The sequence below is a fragment of the Triticum urartu genome, chromosome 7, assembly GCF_003073215.2.
Source record: "Triticum urartu cultivar G1812 chromosome 7, Tu2.1, whole genome shotgun sequence".
NCBI classification, from domain to species: domain Eukaryota; kingdom Viridiplantae; phylum Streptophyta; class Magnoliopsida; order Poales; family Poaceae; genus Triticum; species Triticum urartu.
This window is the reverse complement of record NC_053028.1, coordinates 268,591,997-268,610,721: the sequence shown is the minus strand read 5'-3', so window position 1 is coordinate 268,610,721 and position 18,725 is coordinate 268,591,997. Positions and strand designations below refer to the sequence as shown.

Below are 18,725 nucleotides of genomic sequence, written 5' to 3'. Positions count from 1 at the left end.
AGGGTCCTTTTCCTTCTGAATAAAATGAAAACACTCAAAAGCGATTAATGCGTTATCTGTGATCATCCATCCAGGAACAAAGGCGCTCTGCTCAGGAGAAATAATATCATCCAAAATGGGTCTTAGCCGATTTACCAAGCACTTTGCCACCACCTTGTAGATGACATTGCATAAACTTATGAGACGAAACTCCGTGAGCCTCTCGGGATTATCCACCTTCGGGATGAGGACAATGGAAGTGTTGTTCACCCCCTCAGGCATGACCCCTGTACGGAAAAACTCCTTACCCCTGCAATAACCTGCTCCCTCATTACTGTCCAATTTCGCTGGAAGAAGCGGGCCGGGAAGCCATCCGGACCTGGTGCCTTCAGCGGTCCGATCTGAAACAAAGCGTCAGCAATTTCCTTGTCCGAGAAATCTGCACATAGTCCATCGTTCATACGGTTAGTCACATGAGTTTTAATAAGATCAATTACTGGATCCGCACATAAAGAAGTGTCAGTAGCAAAAAGTTGTGAGAAATAGGCCGTGGCCATGGCCGACATGGACCCGTGGTCCTTATGCATGATCCCTTCATCATCAATAAGGGCCTTAATGCGGTTCTTACGGGCGCGCCATAACGCTTTCCGATGGAAAAACTGAGTGTTGCGATCACCTTCCCTCAGCCATGCAATACAGGACCTCTGCATCCATAACATCTCCTCTCTGTACAACAACTCATTCATCCGGTCGGTCGCCTCCCTGATATCTTTCTTGTCTGCATTCATAGACATAAGCTCCTCCAAACAAGAGCGGGATTTGTTAATTTCCTTAATAACATTACCAAAAATTTTCCAGCTCCACTCTTGCAGTTTTTTCATCATATTACCCAAACCAGAAGCAATATCACCCAGATTCAGCAAAGAACCCAACTCAGTCCAGGTGTTCATAATTACCTCAGGTAAGGATGGGTCCCTTTCCCACATGACCTCATATTGTCTGCAACTCCTTCCCGATTGCTGGCGTGGCTCCTCAACCTCACAACGGAGTAGGATGGCCAGGTGATCGAAGCTGGGCGCCACTAGGTGCTCCACCCTAGCATGAGAAAAAATGTCCCTCCATGCATTGTTGGCGACGACACGGTCAAGGCGTACCTTGATGTTCGCCCTTCCGCCTCGGCGAATATCAAAAGTATACGGGAGGCCTGCAAAACCGAGATCGCCCAAACCACAAACCTCAAGGACATATAGAAAATCAAGCATCCGACCCGTCGAACGCGGTGTGTCGGAGAAGTGCTCAAAACTCCACATCGCTTCGTTGAAATCTCCCACCACGACCCACGGCAAGCTGGCCTGTTGGTGAAGATTATGGAGGAGGGACCACATGTGATGACGGTCCTTCGTCCGCGACTCGCCGTAGACACAGGTGAGCCTCCAGGGTGGCTCACCCGCCGCACCAGTTACATACGCATCAATATATCGTTCATTTATTTCTTTTACATCGAGACTCACTGACTCATGCCAATACAAAGCAAGACCACCACTACGACCCGCACAATCAAAAGGTTCAAAACCTCTCAACCCTAACCTAGCACGGTACCTCTTCATATTATTTTTAGACTACCTAGTTTCACAAAGAAAAACGATACTAGGGGACTGAGCCTGCACTAGCCTCACAAGATCACGAACTGTCCGAGAGTTCCCCCCACCTCGGCAGTTCCAGCTTAAGATATTCATTGCTCCTGACGAGGCTCCGCCGGCCCCGTCAGTTCGTCGGCGGCCCCTGGGCCGACTGCCTCCATGGTGTTAGACGCCTCCCTCATCTCCTGGTCTGCCATCCCTCCGTCCAGCTGGGTCTGCTGCCCCTCTAGAGTCCCCATGGTCTTACGTTTCTTTGGTGTACCTGAAATCACACACTCAGCTGAAGTGGTCGTGGTAGCAAAAACCACCATAGTCATGTCTCCCACCTCCTCTCTTGTACCAGTAAAATGATCATTGGCAGTGGCGCGCTTTCCCAAGGTCAACACAGCCTCTGATAGCTCTGCATCAGCCATTCTTATTTCATGCAAGAGGTTACGCATAGCCGGAATCATGTCAGAGCTCCTTGGCTTTGAGCGGTTTGAAACCTGGGTGTTGGTTGAGGAGTTCTCACATGCATGTATGTTGGCTGCTGTAGCTGCATGTTGTTCCTCCGTCATACCCTTGCTGCAACCCGACATGGACTTCATTTGTTTAGCCAACAACTCATCAACAGTTGGGTTATCCGTTGCATGATCAGCAGCATACTCCTCCGCCTCACCCGCGGTTTTCATCTGGTTCCCAATCGCCAGTGTTTGCAGCCGCGGATTGAGACGCCCAGCAGCCGTGGATCCACCGTTGGAAGGCTTCGGGCGAGCAGCATCCACGGAGGGAGCCCTATGTGCGCCCCCACCGACCTTCGGGTTCACCTCGGCCACCAGCGACTCCTTGTCGGCCTCGTGTGCAGACGACGACATCCCGACAGGCGGCGGCGGCGGTGACGACGCGTGGGGTTCGCGATCCGACGACTTGTGTGGTTCCCTGTGCAGTCCCTCCGTAACCCTAGATGAGTTTTTGTAGGAAGAAGAAGACCTTCTTTCCTTGCGGCTGGGGTTAGGGCGTCCCTGATCCTCCTCGTGTCGTGATTCAGCAGGACTCCACCCCTCATACTCCAAGATGTATGCGGGATCGCAACGCCTTAGGAAGCCGTGCGATCGATTAGAGGACTCGGCCGCGGCTGTTCTGACGCCCAGCCAAGACTGAGACGCGGAGGAAAGGCCACATACAGCCGGCGCGGTGGCCGGGGGTGGTGGCTGCGGGGTGGTCGGCTCCATATCGCCAAGGGCGAGAAACCCTAGCGAGAGAAGACAATGTTGATGCTCATAACATTAGTTTTTACTAGCAAAAAGGCCCGTGCATTGCAACGGGAGAAAAAAACCCTCTCATATCTCTAGCTGAGTCAGTTGGACATACTGTGTGTGGCCGGTTGGCAGGTTATGAGATCGAACCCTACCATCGGCAATTTTATTTTTTTGCCGGCTCTCCAAAGCTGGGCCATGGTGCGCCGCCAGATGAGCTTCCTTCGTTGGGCCAAAACGGGTGGCAAGTAACGAAAGCAAATAGCCTATATGCAATTAATTGAAACAAGACCAAACGAAGCGGGACAAAACCAAGAATATCACCTTCCTTTAATAGTAGGTATAGATATAGATTATTATTATTATTATTAATGTTACTCTTGTTGGGCAAAAGAAAAAAAACTAAGGATGTACCAAACGGACAAGGAAAGACGTATGAAAGAAATATGAGTGCGGAAAAAATGAAGAAACAATCATTCCTTTAATACTAGGGGTATAGATAGATTGTTAATAATAATATAACTCTTGTCATGACGAAAGAAAAAAACTGAGGACGTACGAAACAAAAAATGAAAGATGTACGAAAGAAACCGAAGGACGAAAAAAAAGTGAAGAAACAATCCTTGTAATAAGCATAGATTTAGATATAGATAAATCATCCTATATGCGGACTGAACCGTAAAATTTCCCTTTCTTATTCCATGCCTAAAAATCATGGAAGAATATCATACGGAAACCAACATTTAGTTGGAACCGGTGAAAATCATGTGAAAACAATGTTTGGAAGTTTTTAAAAAAATCTTTAAAAAGTATGAGAGGTTAAGAGGGTGATGTTCTATTGCCATGCAAATCTCATGTTCAAACACATCATGGGACGTGAGCTATGAAAAATATAAAATCAACATTGAATAGTGCCAAACAATAATGTCACTATTCATTCCTGAATTTGTCTTTTCATTCATAGCTCACATACCGTAATGTATTTTTACTTGTAATTTTACGTGACAATAAAACATCAACCTCTAACATCCCCATTTTTCAGATTTTTTCAAAACGTGGTTTTCACAGAGTTTTCTTTGAATGTTTGGTTCCCAAAAATCATCAACCTGAGAGCTTACGGTGCCGGCCCATTCCAAAGACCTGAAACGGGCTCCTGGCCGTACATATCACTGGATCGACCTGGCCCGGCCCGGCCCGCACCATACCTTGTCACATCTCCCACTTCGCGTGGCAGTCGTCAAACCAAGTCTCGCACGCCATCTTGGCAAGCACTCTCTCCTCCCCCACCGCGCCGCCGAGCTCCGCCTCCGGCCGACGCAAGCAGCCCACCTCGGACGAATTCTTCTTCCCCTACCCCTCGTATCTACCGGGATGGCGTCGGGTGGAGATCTCCCATCCGGGTTCGCTGGTGAGCCATGCCCTTCCTTGCTTGGATTACCTGTTCTACTCTGCTCCGATCTCTCCTCCGCGGCGAGCGATCGAGCCCAATCTCGATTCCTGGACTAGCGTCGCCGTGATTTAGTGACGGATTTGTGTGCTCTGCCGCGGAGTACCGGTCTAAGTACGCCCACCCATGCCTCGATTCGGTTCGTTTTCTTCTTAAGCGCGCGCGTGCAGGATCGAAATCTTAGTGAGGGTGTCTCGTACCCTAAATCACTAACGCTAGCAGTTTCGATTCCCACAAAATTGGAGCCTCGTTAAGTCCGCCCCTGCACGCGGAGCAATGGCCAAGTTAATTGATGATAAGGAAATAAATGCCTGGCAACTGTTTGACGATAAGGGAATGTTTCGTCCAACTGATTCTCCTACTCATATCTTCCCCTGTTGTGCTATTATTTGTTTTTGTTTTAGAGAATTCCTGTTAGGCGGTTTGTTGTATACAATTCCTGTTAGGCTGTTATTACTCTCGTGTGTGATGCGTTGTAGAAGCACGGCTAGTTTGTTGTGAATGGAACCAAAGACCAAGATGCTTGATGCCATGTTAGTTCTTTCACCCTGTATCCTCATGCTGGCAAGCAAGAAAGATGCAGGTGTACAGAAGGCTCAGTTTCATTTGACAATTTTGCCTACATCTGACTGACATTGTTGATGTAGGTTGGAGTTTGTTTATTTAACTGCTTGCCATCTGGTGTAGTTGGTACAGATGAAACATTGCGTTCTCGTAAATAAATCTCAGAACTATGCAGAATTCATAACAGTGCTTCTGCTCAACTTCTTTACTATGTCATGTACGCTTCTGTTCTGAACCACTTCTTTTGCAGATGAGAGCAAAAGTAAAAAAACAGAAGGATCATCCAACGAAGGTCAAGGGGTTCCTCCAGCTGCTGCTGCAGGCTTGTCGGGTCCTTTCGATTTTTCTTCTATGCAAAGTTTGCTCAATGTACGCCCCCAACCCCACTCACTCACCCTAACACAATCATAATAAGTCTTGTACATGCTGACTATCCTATTGATTTTCATCATTTAAATATGCACTTGCTGGGTATTATTAATGTGTTCTTTTTTGATTTTACATAATTCTGCCTGTGGCAGATCCATTGATACTTGCACCTTTAACTTTTCAATTGAGAAATATTTTTGACTTCAACTAAATGAATTCTGGTTTCCAGGATCCGTCTATAAAGGAGATGGCGGATCAGATTGCAAGGGACCCTGCATTCAATCAGATGGCTGAGCAGCTACAGAAAGGTGCTCAGACTGCAGGAGAACAGGGCATGCCTCCATTGGATCCTCATCAATACATGGAAACAATGCAAAGGGTCATGGAAAACCCTCAGTTTATGACAATGGCAGAGCGCCTCGGGACTGCTCTTATGCAGGTACCATCTACTTTGCCCAAAGGACTCCCCTGGATTTTGTTTTCTGCTGTTTATTTTGCTGGCAATGACCTAATTGTCTTACCAACTTAATTGGCTTAGGATCCTGCTATGTCCAGTATGCTGGAAAATTTGACTAGTCCATCACATAAGGAGGAGCTTGAAGAGCGCATGTCTCGGATTAAGGACGATCCAGCCTTGAAGCCAATTCTTGATGAGTTAGAGAATGGTGGTCCTGCTGCAATGATAAAGTAGGGTATATTTTCTAGTGATATATCATATTAGACTGTATACAACTTGCTTGATGTGCTTTTCATTTGCTCATGTAGGTACTGGAATGACCCTGAAACTCTTCAAAAGATTGGCCAGGCAATGGGAACTACGATGCCATTTAGCACTGTCTCTACTGCTGAACCTTCTGGTACTGAAGAAACTGAAGAAGAAGGTGAAGATGAAGACGAGTCCATTGTCCACCACACTGCCAGTGTTGGTGACGGTGAGGTAATGGCGCTAACAGTAGAACTGCGGATTTGAATTTCCATTCTGTTTTGAGCTGATATATAATTGCATATGTTTATATGCCGTGTTGGTGTTACACTATAATTTGCTTAGTCAGTGTCCATTTTGACCATAGTTACTACAGGTTTTACGGTATTGTTTGGGTGGTAGTAATGGAAACAATTTTGCTTTATGACATTGTGCCTGCTTTTCAATACATGACCCAGCCTTATGTTGGTATTTGGAGAAATGACAGACTCTTGGCATGTAGGTTATGCTCAAGAAATTTGCCAGCTTGCAATCTGTGTGCCCTCCATTGCATCTGCCCCGCAGAATCGTTTACTATTCTTGCTACACAGTTCGGCTTTTTGGCCTCTTATGTGGAGCCTGCAATGGTGTGCCCAGTGTTCATGCTTCACATGATCACGAACATAATGTAATTTTAATAAGATGTATGCAAGGGTCAACTAGAGCAGCTTCATTTACAGTCTTCGTGATGTCCGTTTTCCAAAACAACTTCTCTAGATTTTCAAATATAGCTGCACTGTTATTTCTATTGGATTTGTTATTGCATTGCCGCCTTTATTTACAAAATAAGTCATCCAACAGGGTCTGAAGAAGGCTCTAGATGGTGGAGCAGACAAGGATGAAGAAGACTCTGAGGGAAGAAGGGCCTTGCACTTTGCATGTGGATATGGTGAGGTATGAAGATCTGCTCATTGCTCAACTCTCTTAGCCTATAACAGTAATCCAGTAATTGAACTTGTGATTGACATACTGTTTTTTCTACTTCATTACTACAACAAATGATTAGGCAAGCTAAGAAAAAACATACTATATATTGAGTTGCCGTCCATGGGAGGTTCATGGTAGTTACTCTTTGAGAAGTGCAAATATCTTGTGACCAGTGACCCTAATACTAGTGGAAGCTTTCTAGTTATTGTTCAATAAACAGCTAGACTTGAAATAGTGAGCTTTTTTTGCAGGAGAATAATGAGCCTGTCTAGGGACTGCAGACTTCTGATTTTTAGATCAAGTTATTTTAGCAACCTTTAGACTAGTTATTTTCACAGATTATATGAATTTTATTTTATTTTCTTCTTCTGCTTTGAAGCATATTCCATGGTTTTATTTGATAGAACGGAGAGCTTTATGCTTATTTGTCAGAAGAAAATTAGTTTTGGGTGAGTTGATTCATGAGTAGCCAGTGCCTAGCGACCTCTATAAGTGGTCAAGCTATAGTAATTACTTCTGTGATTTATATTTGTGAGCCATCATCATTAACTTGCCAGGAGCTGGTAATGACCAGTTGGCCAAGGGCCGCCTACTTAGAAATATAACTGGTATATCTGGTACCACTGTATCAAGATTGTAAATCTCCATCTCCAACTGTTTAAATTCTCCCAGTTGATGGTCTTTAGGAAGCCACTTCAAAAACTACACTTGTGAAGGTTATATTCAATGCTGGAAGCCTGGAACACAAAATCAATGAATTGCATTGCCATCATCTGCTGTTGTTTGTAGTCTATGCTACAATTGTGGAATCTAGATTGTGAGTTGGGTCAAATGCCATTAGTAACTGTATGGCCTCCTTGTATATTTGATGTCTGTTAGGTAGTTTAATAATTCAGTGACAAGGAATTGTATGAATTTTGCGTTTCAGTTCAAGTGTGCGGAAATCCTCCTTGAGGCGGGCGCTGCTGTAGATGCCATGGATAAGAACAAGAACACCCCACTGCATTACGCTGCTGGCTATGGCCGGAAAGAGTGTGTGGATCTTCTGTTGAAGCACGGCGCTGCTGTGTAAGTTAAATCCACTCTCCCCTGCCCTTCACAAGGTCTGATCCCTTGATGCTTATTTGATCATCTCCAATGTTCCGCAGCACTCTCCAAAACATGGATGGGAAGACGCCCATCGACGTCGCCAAGCTCAACAACCAGGACGAGGTTCTCAAGCTGCTCGAGAAGGACGTGTTCCTGTAAATCACTTCACTTGCCCCCCATGAAGAGACATGGACGTCATCATGTTTTACATTCCTTGGCATTGGTTTTATATAGTCATACTTGAATCGGCATTTTATTCGTTGTGTAAGAATCTACTACCTGTGGTAGCTAGCCTGCAGGCCGACTGGCTGAGGTTAGAACTGCATGTTACTGTATATGGCGACTTGTGTATCGTCCGCTTTGTTTCTGTTGATTTCACTAGAGTAATCCAAGACTGTAAGATTATTTTGTGTTGCGCAGAGTTTGAAGATGGTATGCGTGCCGTTTACTGGAAAGATAAACTGCGATTTGAAACCCTGAATCTACCCAGTCAAATCCATGGCAATAAAATGGATACTGGATGCAATCTCTTCCACCCCATGAAAAGCCGTTTGAACCTTGGGGATCGGGTTTTTGGTGTAGCATTACAGGGAGAAATTGCATTCACCTCCCAACAGAACTGCTCTAGTGTCGTCGGCTCCCCTGTCTCCACGACGGTGTGTTAAAAAGTGCCTCGATCATTGCTAATCTAATCGCGCATTTGAGCCATGCCTGGTTATGTTGATATAAATAGATTAGCAAGAGATTAATTGTGTGAATAACCAGCAACGCTATGAGACGAGCTGACGTTGCGCTGGTGGGAAAGGAACCCATGCTGCGCATTCAATTTCCTCTAGATCTGTGCAAAATGTTAGGTTAGTGTGAATGCTAGGGAACCGTTCTCCCTTGCAAGTTGCAACTGAGTCCAAAAGTCTTTCTCTAATTTCTGAATTGTCTGGCTTCACTGTTGAACATTAGGAACCTGCCCCTATTATTGAAGTTATCGAGTGTACTACAACTTCTGTATTTTACTTGATGACTGTTGACCTCATGACAGGTTCCAAGTCAGGCACCCTTATTTAAAATGTGAGCTTATGCAGTCCTGGATGTGAGCTGTATGTGCTTACTCGATGTACTTGCTTTGCTAGACCAGGCAACAGCCATTCTGAGCTCTGAGCTCTTCTGCACAAGATTTTACGAGTCCCAGAAAACAAATTCAAGAAATACTAGCATACGAGAGGAATGGAAGCCACTGTGGTGAGTGTCGCGAAGTCCGTGCTGAATGGAGCACTCGGAAGGGCCAGATCTGCCGCTGCGGATGAGGTTTCTCTGCGGGTTGGCGTCCAGCGCGATCTGGCTTTCATCAACGATGAGTTTGAGATGATGCAGACCTTCCTGATGGCTGCCGACGAAGACCGGGCCCAGAAGAAGTTGGTTAAAACCTGGGTGAAGCAGGTCCGCGATCTAGGCTACGATGCTGAGGATTGCCTCCAAGATTTCGGTATTCATCTGCAGAAAACTTCTCGGTGGTGCTTCCTCCGCACGCTGCTAGCACGGCGCCGCATTTCCAAGGATATCAAGGTGCTCAAGTCCAGGGTGGAGGATGTGAGCCAGAGAAACTTGCGGTACCGCCTCATTGAGGATTCTACCTCCAAGCCTGCCACCGACACCGAGCGATCTACTAACATCAGCAGGGAAGCAATATTTTGCAGTGATGGTCCAAGGATCACCGTAGTAAAGACGGACGAGCCAAAAGTGGATCTTCGCCGACTGATCACCAGCACAGATGACCAAGCTCTTAGGGTGATCTCGGTCTGGGGCGAATCAGGCGATGATCTGAAGAAACTGTCTGTCATCAGGGAAGTCTATGACAATCAAGAGATCCGCACAAAGTTTGGATGCCGTGCCTGGTTTAAGTTGATGGATCCCTTCAATCCAAACGATTTCCTCCAGTGCTTGCTCAGGCAGTTTTACTGGGCGTCTCTTCAAGAAAATGGGAAGACCCAACAAGGGGCAGCTACAGGGGTTGGTGTTCTGAAGAAGATGGAGATGGTTGCAGCAGATGGCCATCTGATTGACGAGTTTGATCGATATGTGAATGAGAATAGGTACCTGATTGTTATTGATGGCCTGTCTACCATAGTGGAATGGGATTGGATAAAGACATGCTTCCCTGACAAGAAGAACGGAAGCCGAATTATAGTATCCATGGAGCAAGTAGAAATTGCAAGGCTATGTACAGGGCACTCGGCCCAAGTAGCCAAGCTGGAGTTATTGTCATCACGCCAGCCGCTGTATCTCTTCTATGACAAGGTAATATTACTATAGTTCTGATACAACCACTCATGAAACAAGAAACATGTTATATATTGCTAACTGAAAGTATTTCCATTCCTTTTATTAAATTGGGTAAATATAATTTGTCTCCTTATGGTTTACAAGCATTGCATGAGGAGACTGTCCTGATGTCCTGGTAATTAATGTATCCTGCTCTTCCTAAAAGGAATTTTAAATCTTGATATATGATTAAACTTGTAATCTCCATCGAAAATTTTCTACTTCCGTGTGAATATGCCTTTTAACTTAAAGTCCTTTGGTTAGCCCTCTTTTCATTTCTTTTAGTGACAATGACAGCCGATTTGGTCGCAAAATTATTAACACCTTTCTTATTGTACTCCAGCCCGAGTCTAGTTCAAACAATGTCACCAGTGCCGATAGCATCCAGGTGGTAGTCACCGACCACATAGTGGAGGAGGATCAACCTGTAAGCATGTGCGGGACCAGTTCGCATGACCTCTTCCCTGAGAAGGACTCCAACACAGCTACTGGAAAGAGCCTTACTCGCAACTGGACAATGAAGGCGGCTTTGGAGCAACCTCAACTAGTCGGGCGAGAGGGAGCAATGTCTGAAGTCATTAAACTAATTCGTGAAGAGGGTGATCATTTACATGTTATCTCCGTGTGGGGAATGGGTGGCATGGGGAAAACCACCCTTGTTAGAAGTGTCTACGGAAGCGAAGAGCTTAGTGGCATGTTTCAGAAGAGAGCTTGGGTTACCATATTGCATCCTTTCAACCGTGAGCAGTTCTTTAGGAGCTTAGCCATGCAATTACACTCAGATGATACCGGAAAGGACGTTAGCTTGATGGGAGATGGCACTGAAAAAAGGTTGCAAGTGATGGAAATTGCGGATTTGATAAAAGAGACATTCCGGCTTTTAGACAGGCTAACGTACCTCATTGTTCTCGATGACCTGTCGTCCAACACAGAATGGGATTCAATAATACCGCATTTCCCTAAGGATGAGATGGCCAGTCGGATCATAATCACCACAAGGGAAGCAAGTGTTGCTAGCCGTTGTTCCAAGAAATACAAGCTGAGATCTCTAGGGGATGATGCCGCACTAGACCTCTTCAAAAAGAAGGTATGAATGGGCACAATTTTTTTTCCGGAAAGATGCATGGGTACAAATGAGATCCCTGCTTCTTCCTTTTGGTTTGAAGTTTATGTTCCGGCATCATGGCAAAAACTGCACTCCTCAGCCATGCTATCACAGGTTAGATGTAACTTCAAATGTGATAACAATGAAACATAACAATAGCAAAACTTACCACCATGATGTACCACTAGAAAAATACCAAGGAAAACTAGGGATATAGGCATAGCACATGTAAAATTATTTACATTTCAGAATGTAAACACCAAATTTGTCTGTGATATCAGAAACTAGAAAATGTCAACTAGTATGTACTGAGAATGTTAAAAGTGCATGATGGGCTAGTGATCTTTGTTGGGGATGGATAGAAACAATGGGATGGACCAATTCATCCACATGGCAAATACGCGCATCCCAACTCGCCTCGCCTTGTAGTGAACTTTGAGGATAGTTTCAACCAACAGGAAGCACCGGAATAAACAAAACATGATTTAAGTGGAAAACCTCCTCAACATTTTTTTTTTGAAAAAGGAGGATAACCTCCGTCCTCTGCATCAGAATGATGCATGCAGCCATATTATTAAACAAAGTGCGGAACAAAGTCTGAGGTTCAAATCTGGCTCACAAACTGAGCTTAACAAAACAGGAAAATAAAAGATGCCACAGCCGGCGAAGATAGCAACAGGCTACAATGCCTATACACCTAGCCTATTATTAGCTCACCATCCAAATCGGTTGAAGTGAAGATAACCCGTGCTACCGTCTCCCACTGGTTGCACCCAGTAACCAAAAGCTCCCTGGAGTCCGCATGAGTGAGTAACGACCACATACGGATCCAAGCAGTGGCTCTGTAAATAACCTACAAAAAGTTGATAAAGTTTTTCTGGTTAAAGATCATATCATTTCTGTTGTTCCATATAGCCCAAAGTAGTGCACATATCCCTATCCGAATATGTCTTGTCATATTTGGTTCCACTCCATCTAGCCACGTTCCAAATAACATGTTAATGCAAGTTGGAGGGCTAACGTTGAAGGCTATATGTATTGTGTGCTATAGTAGTTTGCCAACGGGCACTCGAGAAAGAGGTATTGTATAGTTTCATCCTGGTCACAAAAACAACATCTGGAGCTACCTACCCACCTTCGTTTTACCAGGTTATCTTTCGTCAAAATAACTCCCTTGTGGACAAACCACATGAAGATTTTAATTCTAAGCAGAACTTTAATCTTCCAGATATGAAGGGATCCCGAAATTGGCCCAGAGTCAATTAAATCCAAATACATTGATTTCACTGAAAAACTACCAGTCGTAGATAATTTCCAGTGTATGGTGTTTGTCTGGTCAGAGAGTTGAACCTCCATCAACCTGCGGACCAGATGAAGCCACGAGTTCCAACGTTCCCCCACCAGAGACCTCCTGAATTGGATATTAAGGGGGACCGACTGTATTACTGTAGCAACATAATCTTCCTTACGTTGTACAATATTATATAGAGTGGGATATTGTAAAGCCAGGGGCGTCTCCTCTAACCATGCATCTTCCCAGAATCTAGTCGTATTACCGTTACCAACGATGAATTTTACCCTCATCCTTATCAACCCTTTCCAGAACGACGAGTCATTGGGCCTTACAGTTACCTGGGCCAAAGTCTTAGATTGGAGATACTTATTCTGCAGAATTTGAATCCATGTACCCTCAGTCTCGGTAGATAATCTGAATAACCATTTAGAGAGAAGGCATTTATTCCTAACTTCTAAGTTCTCTATCCCTAACAACGGTGCGTCATGATTAAAGCTCATTGTCGCCTTTGTGCCTCCATCTTACTGGAGCAACCTTGTTGAAACCCAGGAGTTTGGAGAAGCAGCGACTAGGAAGTCATCGATACAGGCCATGGGACGCTGGCGACCACGATCCGGATAGATCGTCGTCGCGGGAAGCTAGCACTGAGGAGGGATAGAAGATAATCCCAACTCTGGAAAGAAGGAGGAGGGGACAAAAACCTCGCAAGTTCTACAACGGAGCCTTATCTGGCTAAGCTTCATCAGACAGAGATGGAGATGGAGCTGGAGAACAAAAACACGCCGCAATGCCATCCCCTCTGCAGGCCACCACCAACGTAGACAAACTCTAATTATGCCAGGTCGAATGCCCGATGATCGACACCATCCTCCGACTCGTTGACGCCACTCCGAGGAAAGACATCGACATGGGGAAAGCCAAGGAATCATTATTCTCATCGCCGCCGCCACCCCAACTTCATCAGCGACGAAGAACTTGAAGACCCTACAGGACATGCACTGGACACATAGATCTGTGGTCCGCCCACCCTCCTGCCGCGGGGAACCCGCTGGCGGGAGGAGGGCGGTGACATGGGGAACACGCTGGCGGGTCGAGGGGAAGTGCTAGACACCTCCTTTTCACCAAACCCTAGAAAAACCAACGGCATACGAGCCCTTGCATATTGTATAGAATTATAAATAGTTAGATCAGATACAAAAAACATGTTAGATTTGTCACAAATACTTTCATCATGTTATTATTATTTTTGTTTTATAACTATATTACAATAGAAATAGTCAAAGTCCACATGTTTTGTGAAACCAGAACCTGGAGGGAATAAGATGCTAATTTGAATTTCCTAGAATAAGAAATAACTGAAGGTTCTCCTTGAGCTCTTTCTACATGTACTTTGTCTCCATGCACTTTGATCATGTTTTTTTCATCTGAATAAAACCAACATCGCCTCAGTTAAAAAAATGATGTATTGCGGCTACAGTTTGTAGTAATTCATGCTAATCTTTGATTTATTGTTTATATTTAATTGACCATATGTGGCTTGAATAACTCTTAGACTTTTTGTGATTAAAGAATTTAACAGATGCAAAGAGCCTACAGCCTAGAACTGTATACAGTTCCCGTGCATCAAGTACTCACTTTCTTGAATCATGTTTCAGGTGTTTAGTGGTACTGAAATGGTTGATTTAACCGGTACCATGAGGGATCAGGCAGAACTTATTCTTAAAAAGTGTGATGGGCTTCCCCTTGCCATTGCCACTATAGGTGGCTTTCTAGCAACCAAACCCAAAACAAGTTTGGAATGGAGGAAACTGAATGATCATATCAGTGTGGAGTTGGAGAACAATCCAGAACTTGAAATGATAAAGACAGTCCTTATGTCAAGTTATGATGGTTTACCCTATCATCTCAAGTCTTGCCTTCTGTATTTCTCAATTTTTCCGGAAGACAAAAACGTTAGACATGGACGGCTAATAAGGCGGTGGATTGCTGAGGGTTACTCAAAGGAAATGAGAACCAAAACTGCCGAGGAAGTAGCCGAGGAATACTTTACTGATATTATTAACAGGAGCATGGTGCAACAACTGAAAACTAGAGCTCCTTACACTGGGAAAATTACTGATTCCTGCCAAGTTCATGATCTAATGCGTGAAATATGTATCTCAAAGTCAGACGAGGAGAACCTTGTTTTTGTACTGGATGAGCATTGCACCTTGCAACCTACAGATAAAATACGGCACCTTGTTGTGCGCGGTAGTTGGAGCAGAGACCAAAAGAAGAAAGTGTTGGGAAGTGTATTGGACGTGTCCCACATTCGATCCCTGACTGTATTTGGAGAGTGGAAATCTTTTTTCATTTCTAAGAAAATGAGATTGCTTCGGGTGCTTGACTTAGAAGACACCGAAAATCTGCGGGATCACGACCTTGCGCCAATTGGGAAGCTTCACCACCTGAAGTACCTATCTTTAAGAGGTTGCTTATATATATACCATCTCCCAGATTCATTTGGTAATCTGTCAGAGCTGGAGACACTGGATATAAGAAGTACATTTGTGGTCACATTGCCAGCAAGCATCACAAAGCTCTCAAAGTTAAAATACTTCCGTGCCGGTCTCGTACCTACAGATGATGTGCTTCCCAGCAGTTATGTCAGAGAAATTGATCAGCCCTTGAAGGAGTTTGGCTTAGCAGCTTACAAGAGCTACGTACAGAAAAAATCCATTCATGACTTGGATGCAGTACCATATCTCTTCTTTCAGGCCCGTATCTGGTTGCGAGGGTGGGATGAGCATGGCATGAAAGTGCCCAGAGGGATTGGGAGAATGAAGGCCCTGCACACACTGGGTGTTGTCAACATTGCACGGGCGAGGGCCATGCCAAAGGAGCTGAAGAAGCTTACTTGGTTGCGTAAGCTTGGAGTGACTGGCATCAACAAGAAAAACTGCAAGGAGCTCTGCTCTGCTATCGTCAATCATGGCCGCTTGCTGTCCTTGTCGATGCGCACCGAGGGTGAGCCTGGCTTAGAAGGATGTCTGGATGACTTGTCCCCTCCTCCAGATAGCCTCCAAAGCCTTAAGTTGTATGGCTATCTGGTCAAATTGCCTACATGGATCGAACAGCTTCAGATGCTAACCAAGTTAACTCTACGGAGTACCCAACTGGAGTATCATGCCATATTAGTACTTGCGAAGCTCCCAAATCTTGCCATTCTGCGTCTTTGTGATGGTTCGTTTAGGTGGGCTGAACTCAACTTCCATTTCTGCCCTGAGAGCTTTAAAAGTCTGACGGCATTGGAGCTTGAATTTCTACCTGGCCTCAACTCGGTTGAGTTTGAACAAAATGCAATGCCTAATCTTGAGCTGATACGGGTACTCCATTGTTTTTATGGAGGTGCCGATGGGTTTTCCGGGATACAATTTCTGTCAGGTCTCAAGGAAGTTTCACTCAAGGGTCACAAGGGCGACTTCAATGAAAAATTCAAGAAAGACTTGCGGGAACAACTGTCCAAGAATTCTAACAAGCCAAATCTGAAGATGGAGGACATGGCGAAATGGCTCTCGGCTGCACCTGCTCCCGCTCCTATCTTGAACAGTAAATTCGAAACAAACAATTAGAATTGTCAAAAAGAATCCCCAAAACATACATATTAATGCTTGAATCATGTATATTTTCTGACTTTTCATGGGAAAAAAAATCATTTTTTGCGCCATCTGCACACAAAAAAGAAACAATTCAGTGCGGACAATTTGATTGTTAATTACTCATAATGTCTTGTTGAAGGCTTATGCCATTACTTCATTACTTGGGTCTGTCTGCCTGCTCTTTACTCGATGGCATTTGATGACTTTTGGTTGCTTTAGACATTTTGCAAACATTGAAATGCACCAGGTCCAACATCTGAGAGGAGGTAAACTTTTGAAAACAACCCTATGCTGCTTTTTAGGATGCAATCTGAAAATTTATTTACGTGAACACCTTTCAAAAGATTCTTCTTCACTAGCATTTTCATTCCCTTGTCGCTCATGTGCCCAGGTCTCATGCGTCACATAGCAAAAGGATCATCTCTCTTCAATGTATTGATAAACACGAGAGAGCTTATCTTGAACATTGATACATTTTACCTTTTGCAACAACCATGTTGCCTGTGATCAAGTACCCATCTTCGTCAAGCAATCCAACTAAAATCATGTTGATATGCAGTGCCTCAACTAACCTCGGATACTTGAGTGATGGTTTCTTTATCATTGTTTCTTATCTCCACAACACCCAAAATCACTAGTTGTATAGTCTATGAAGAGCTCTCTGCGAGATGTAGCAGATGGTATCACCGCTGCCTCGTATCCATATCATTGCTTCACCATCCACAAGGTGATTCTCTCCCCAACAGTGGAACCAAATATGTCCTCATTTTCTTTCATGCATAACGAACATGATCTCCTCAATTGCACTATTAGTCCGGTTTCCCTCACTATCACTGTTGTGATCTTGTTTCTAAGCACTTCCTTTTTGTCTTTATTCCACTTGTGGAATTGCCACTTGATGTAGCATGTCTCATGGCAGTGATAGACCGATAGCATACATAATCAGCATACTTGCCTATTTATTTGCTTCTACTTTTAGATGCACTTTTTTTTATCTTTGCACTTGCTTCTTCCAGGTGACTCGGTCACCAACATTCTAAATTTTAGGAAGAGCTTCTTTTAGAAATCTTTCTATACTCTCCATTTAGTACCTTGGTCTTCTGAAGCAACACAAGGTTGTGGAGGAACAACTCAACATTTTTACTACAAAGTGTACATCACTAGTGTTGAAGGAACTACTTCAATGTGTTGCGCTAGATATCGCCCTAGAGGAAAAATAGGCTGATATGGCAGTCCAAAACTTCTAGAGCACAAGATATAGTTCAAGATCTTAGATAAGAACTCCAAGTTTTATGCTATAGTGGGTACATATATAGGCTGGTTACAAACTAGATTTATAGTGCCTTGGGAAGCCTTCGCATATCAAATTTTACTTATAGCTAGAACACTCTATCTAGAAAAGAAGTACTTAAGAATCAACGTTCTAATCATAGCTAGAAAACAATAGCTAGGGTTAAGAAAAGAAAAGAAATACTAGACGAGACTAGAAGTATCAAGAAGTAGTCAAATATATTTGACTTCTATTTTTTTCTTCTTCTCTTACTTCTCTCTATTGTTTCTCATCATTCTCCCAGGTTGTGTGGAACTCAACCTTGAGTTATCTTTATAGAGTTTGTTCTGGGTGGTAAAGAGTCATGTCCGCAACGTTGAATGTGTTGGATATACCCATCTCACCGGGAAGATCTATCACATAAGCATTTTCATTTATCTTCCTCAGAATAGAGAATGGCCCATACCTTTGCCACATAAGCTTCCCTTTAAGACCTGAAGGTATTCTTTCTTTTTAGAGGTAGACTACCACCTTATCACCAATTTGGAATGATTTCACCATCCTTTTGCAGTCAACAAGTTGTTTATATTTCTGATTTTGTGCTTCCAAAACATTGCTAGTTTCTTCAAATAATTCAGTGTAGTTATCAGCAAAGAACAATGTTGATTTTGAGTTTCCGCTTAATGGTAGCTTAACCAAGTCCACCACATGTGTTGGAAATTTAGTGTAAAAAATAGAAAAATACTCCTTCATTTGGATCTATGCTTGGAGTTGTCGTAGGACAACTCGACAAGAGATAAAGCCAAATCACATTGTCCGTTTCTTTCTTGACAAACCCAATGCATCAGATTACCCAAAAAAGTGTTCATCACTTCCATTTGACCGCCATGGATGTGCAATAATGCTAGATTTTTTTTAATTTTTTATAGAATTACTTCCACAAATTGGGCCAAAATGCAGCAACAAACTTGCTATCACGGTTTGAGACGATGGACCATGGAACCCCATCAAGTCTAGTCACTTCTAGAAAGAATATATTTGCCACATGACGAGAATCCTTTGTCTTCGACATCGAACAAAATGAGCCACTTTAGAGAATCTGTTCATAGC

The 18,725-nt window shown here is 43.9% G+C and overlaps 2 protein-coding genes across 2 annotated transcripts; both read left to right on the top strand.

Annotated features, from left to right (window-relative positions):
• Positions 1 to 4,053: 4,053 nt before the first annotated feature.
• On the top strand, positions 4,054 to 8,397 carry LOC125520024 (ankyrin repeat domain-containing protein 2A-like). The gene is made up of 8 exons (XM_048684812.1): positions 4,054 to 4,262; positions 5,116 to 5,234; positions 5,464 to 5,673; positions 5,773 to 5,921; positions 6,000 to 6,171; positions 6,778 to 6,870; positions 7,832 to 7,971; positions 8,052 to 8,397. Exons 1-8 carry the CDS (start codon positions 4,226 to 4,228, stop codon positions 8,149 to 8,151), a joined length of 1,020 nt encoding a protein of 339 aa, XP_048540769.1. The 5' UTR covers positions 4,054 to 4,225; the 3' UTR covers positions 8,152 to 8,397.
• Positions 8,398 to 8,549: 152 nt separating this feature from the next.
• Positions 8,550 to 16,449, top strand: LOC125520023 (disease resistance protein Pik-2-like). Its single transcript, XM_048684811.1, has 3 exons — positions 8,550 to 10,284; positions 10,652 to 11,395; positions 14,363 to 16,449. Exons 1-3 carry the CDS (start codon positions 9,214 to 9,216, stop codon positions 16,316 to 16,318), a joined length of 3,771 nt encoding a protein of 1,256 aa, XP_048540768.1. The 5' UTR covers positions 8,550 to 9,213; the 3' UTR covers positions 16,319 to 16,449.
• The last annotated feature ends 2,276 nt before the right edge of the window (positions 16,450 to 18,725 follow it).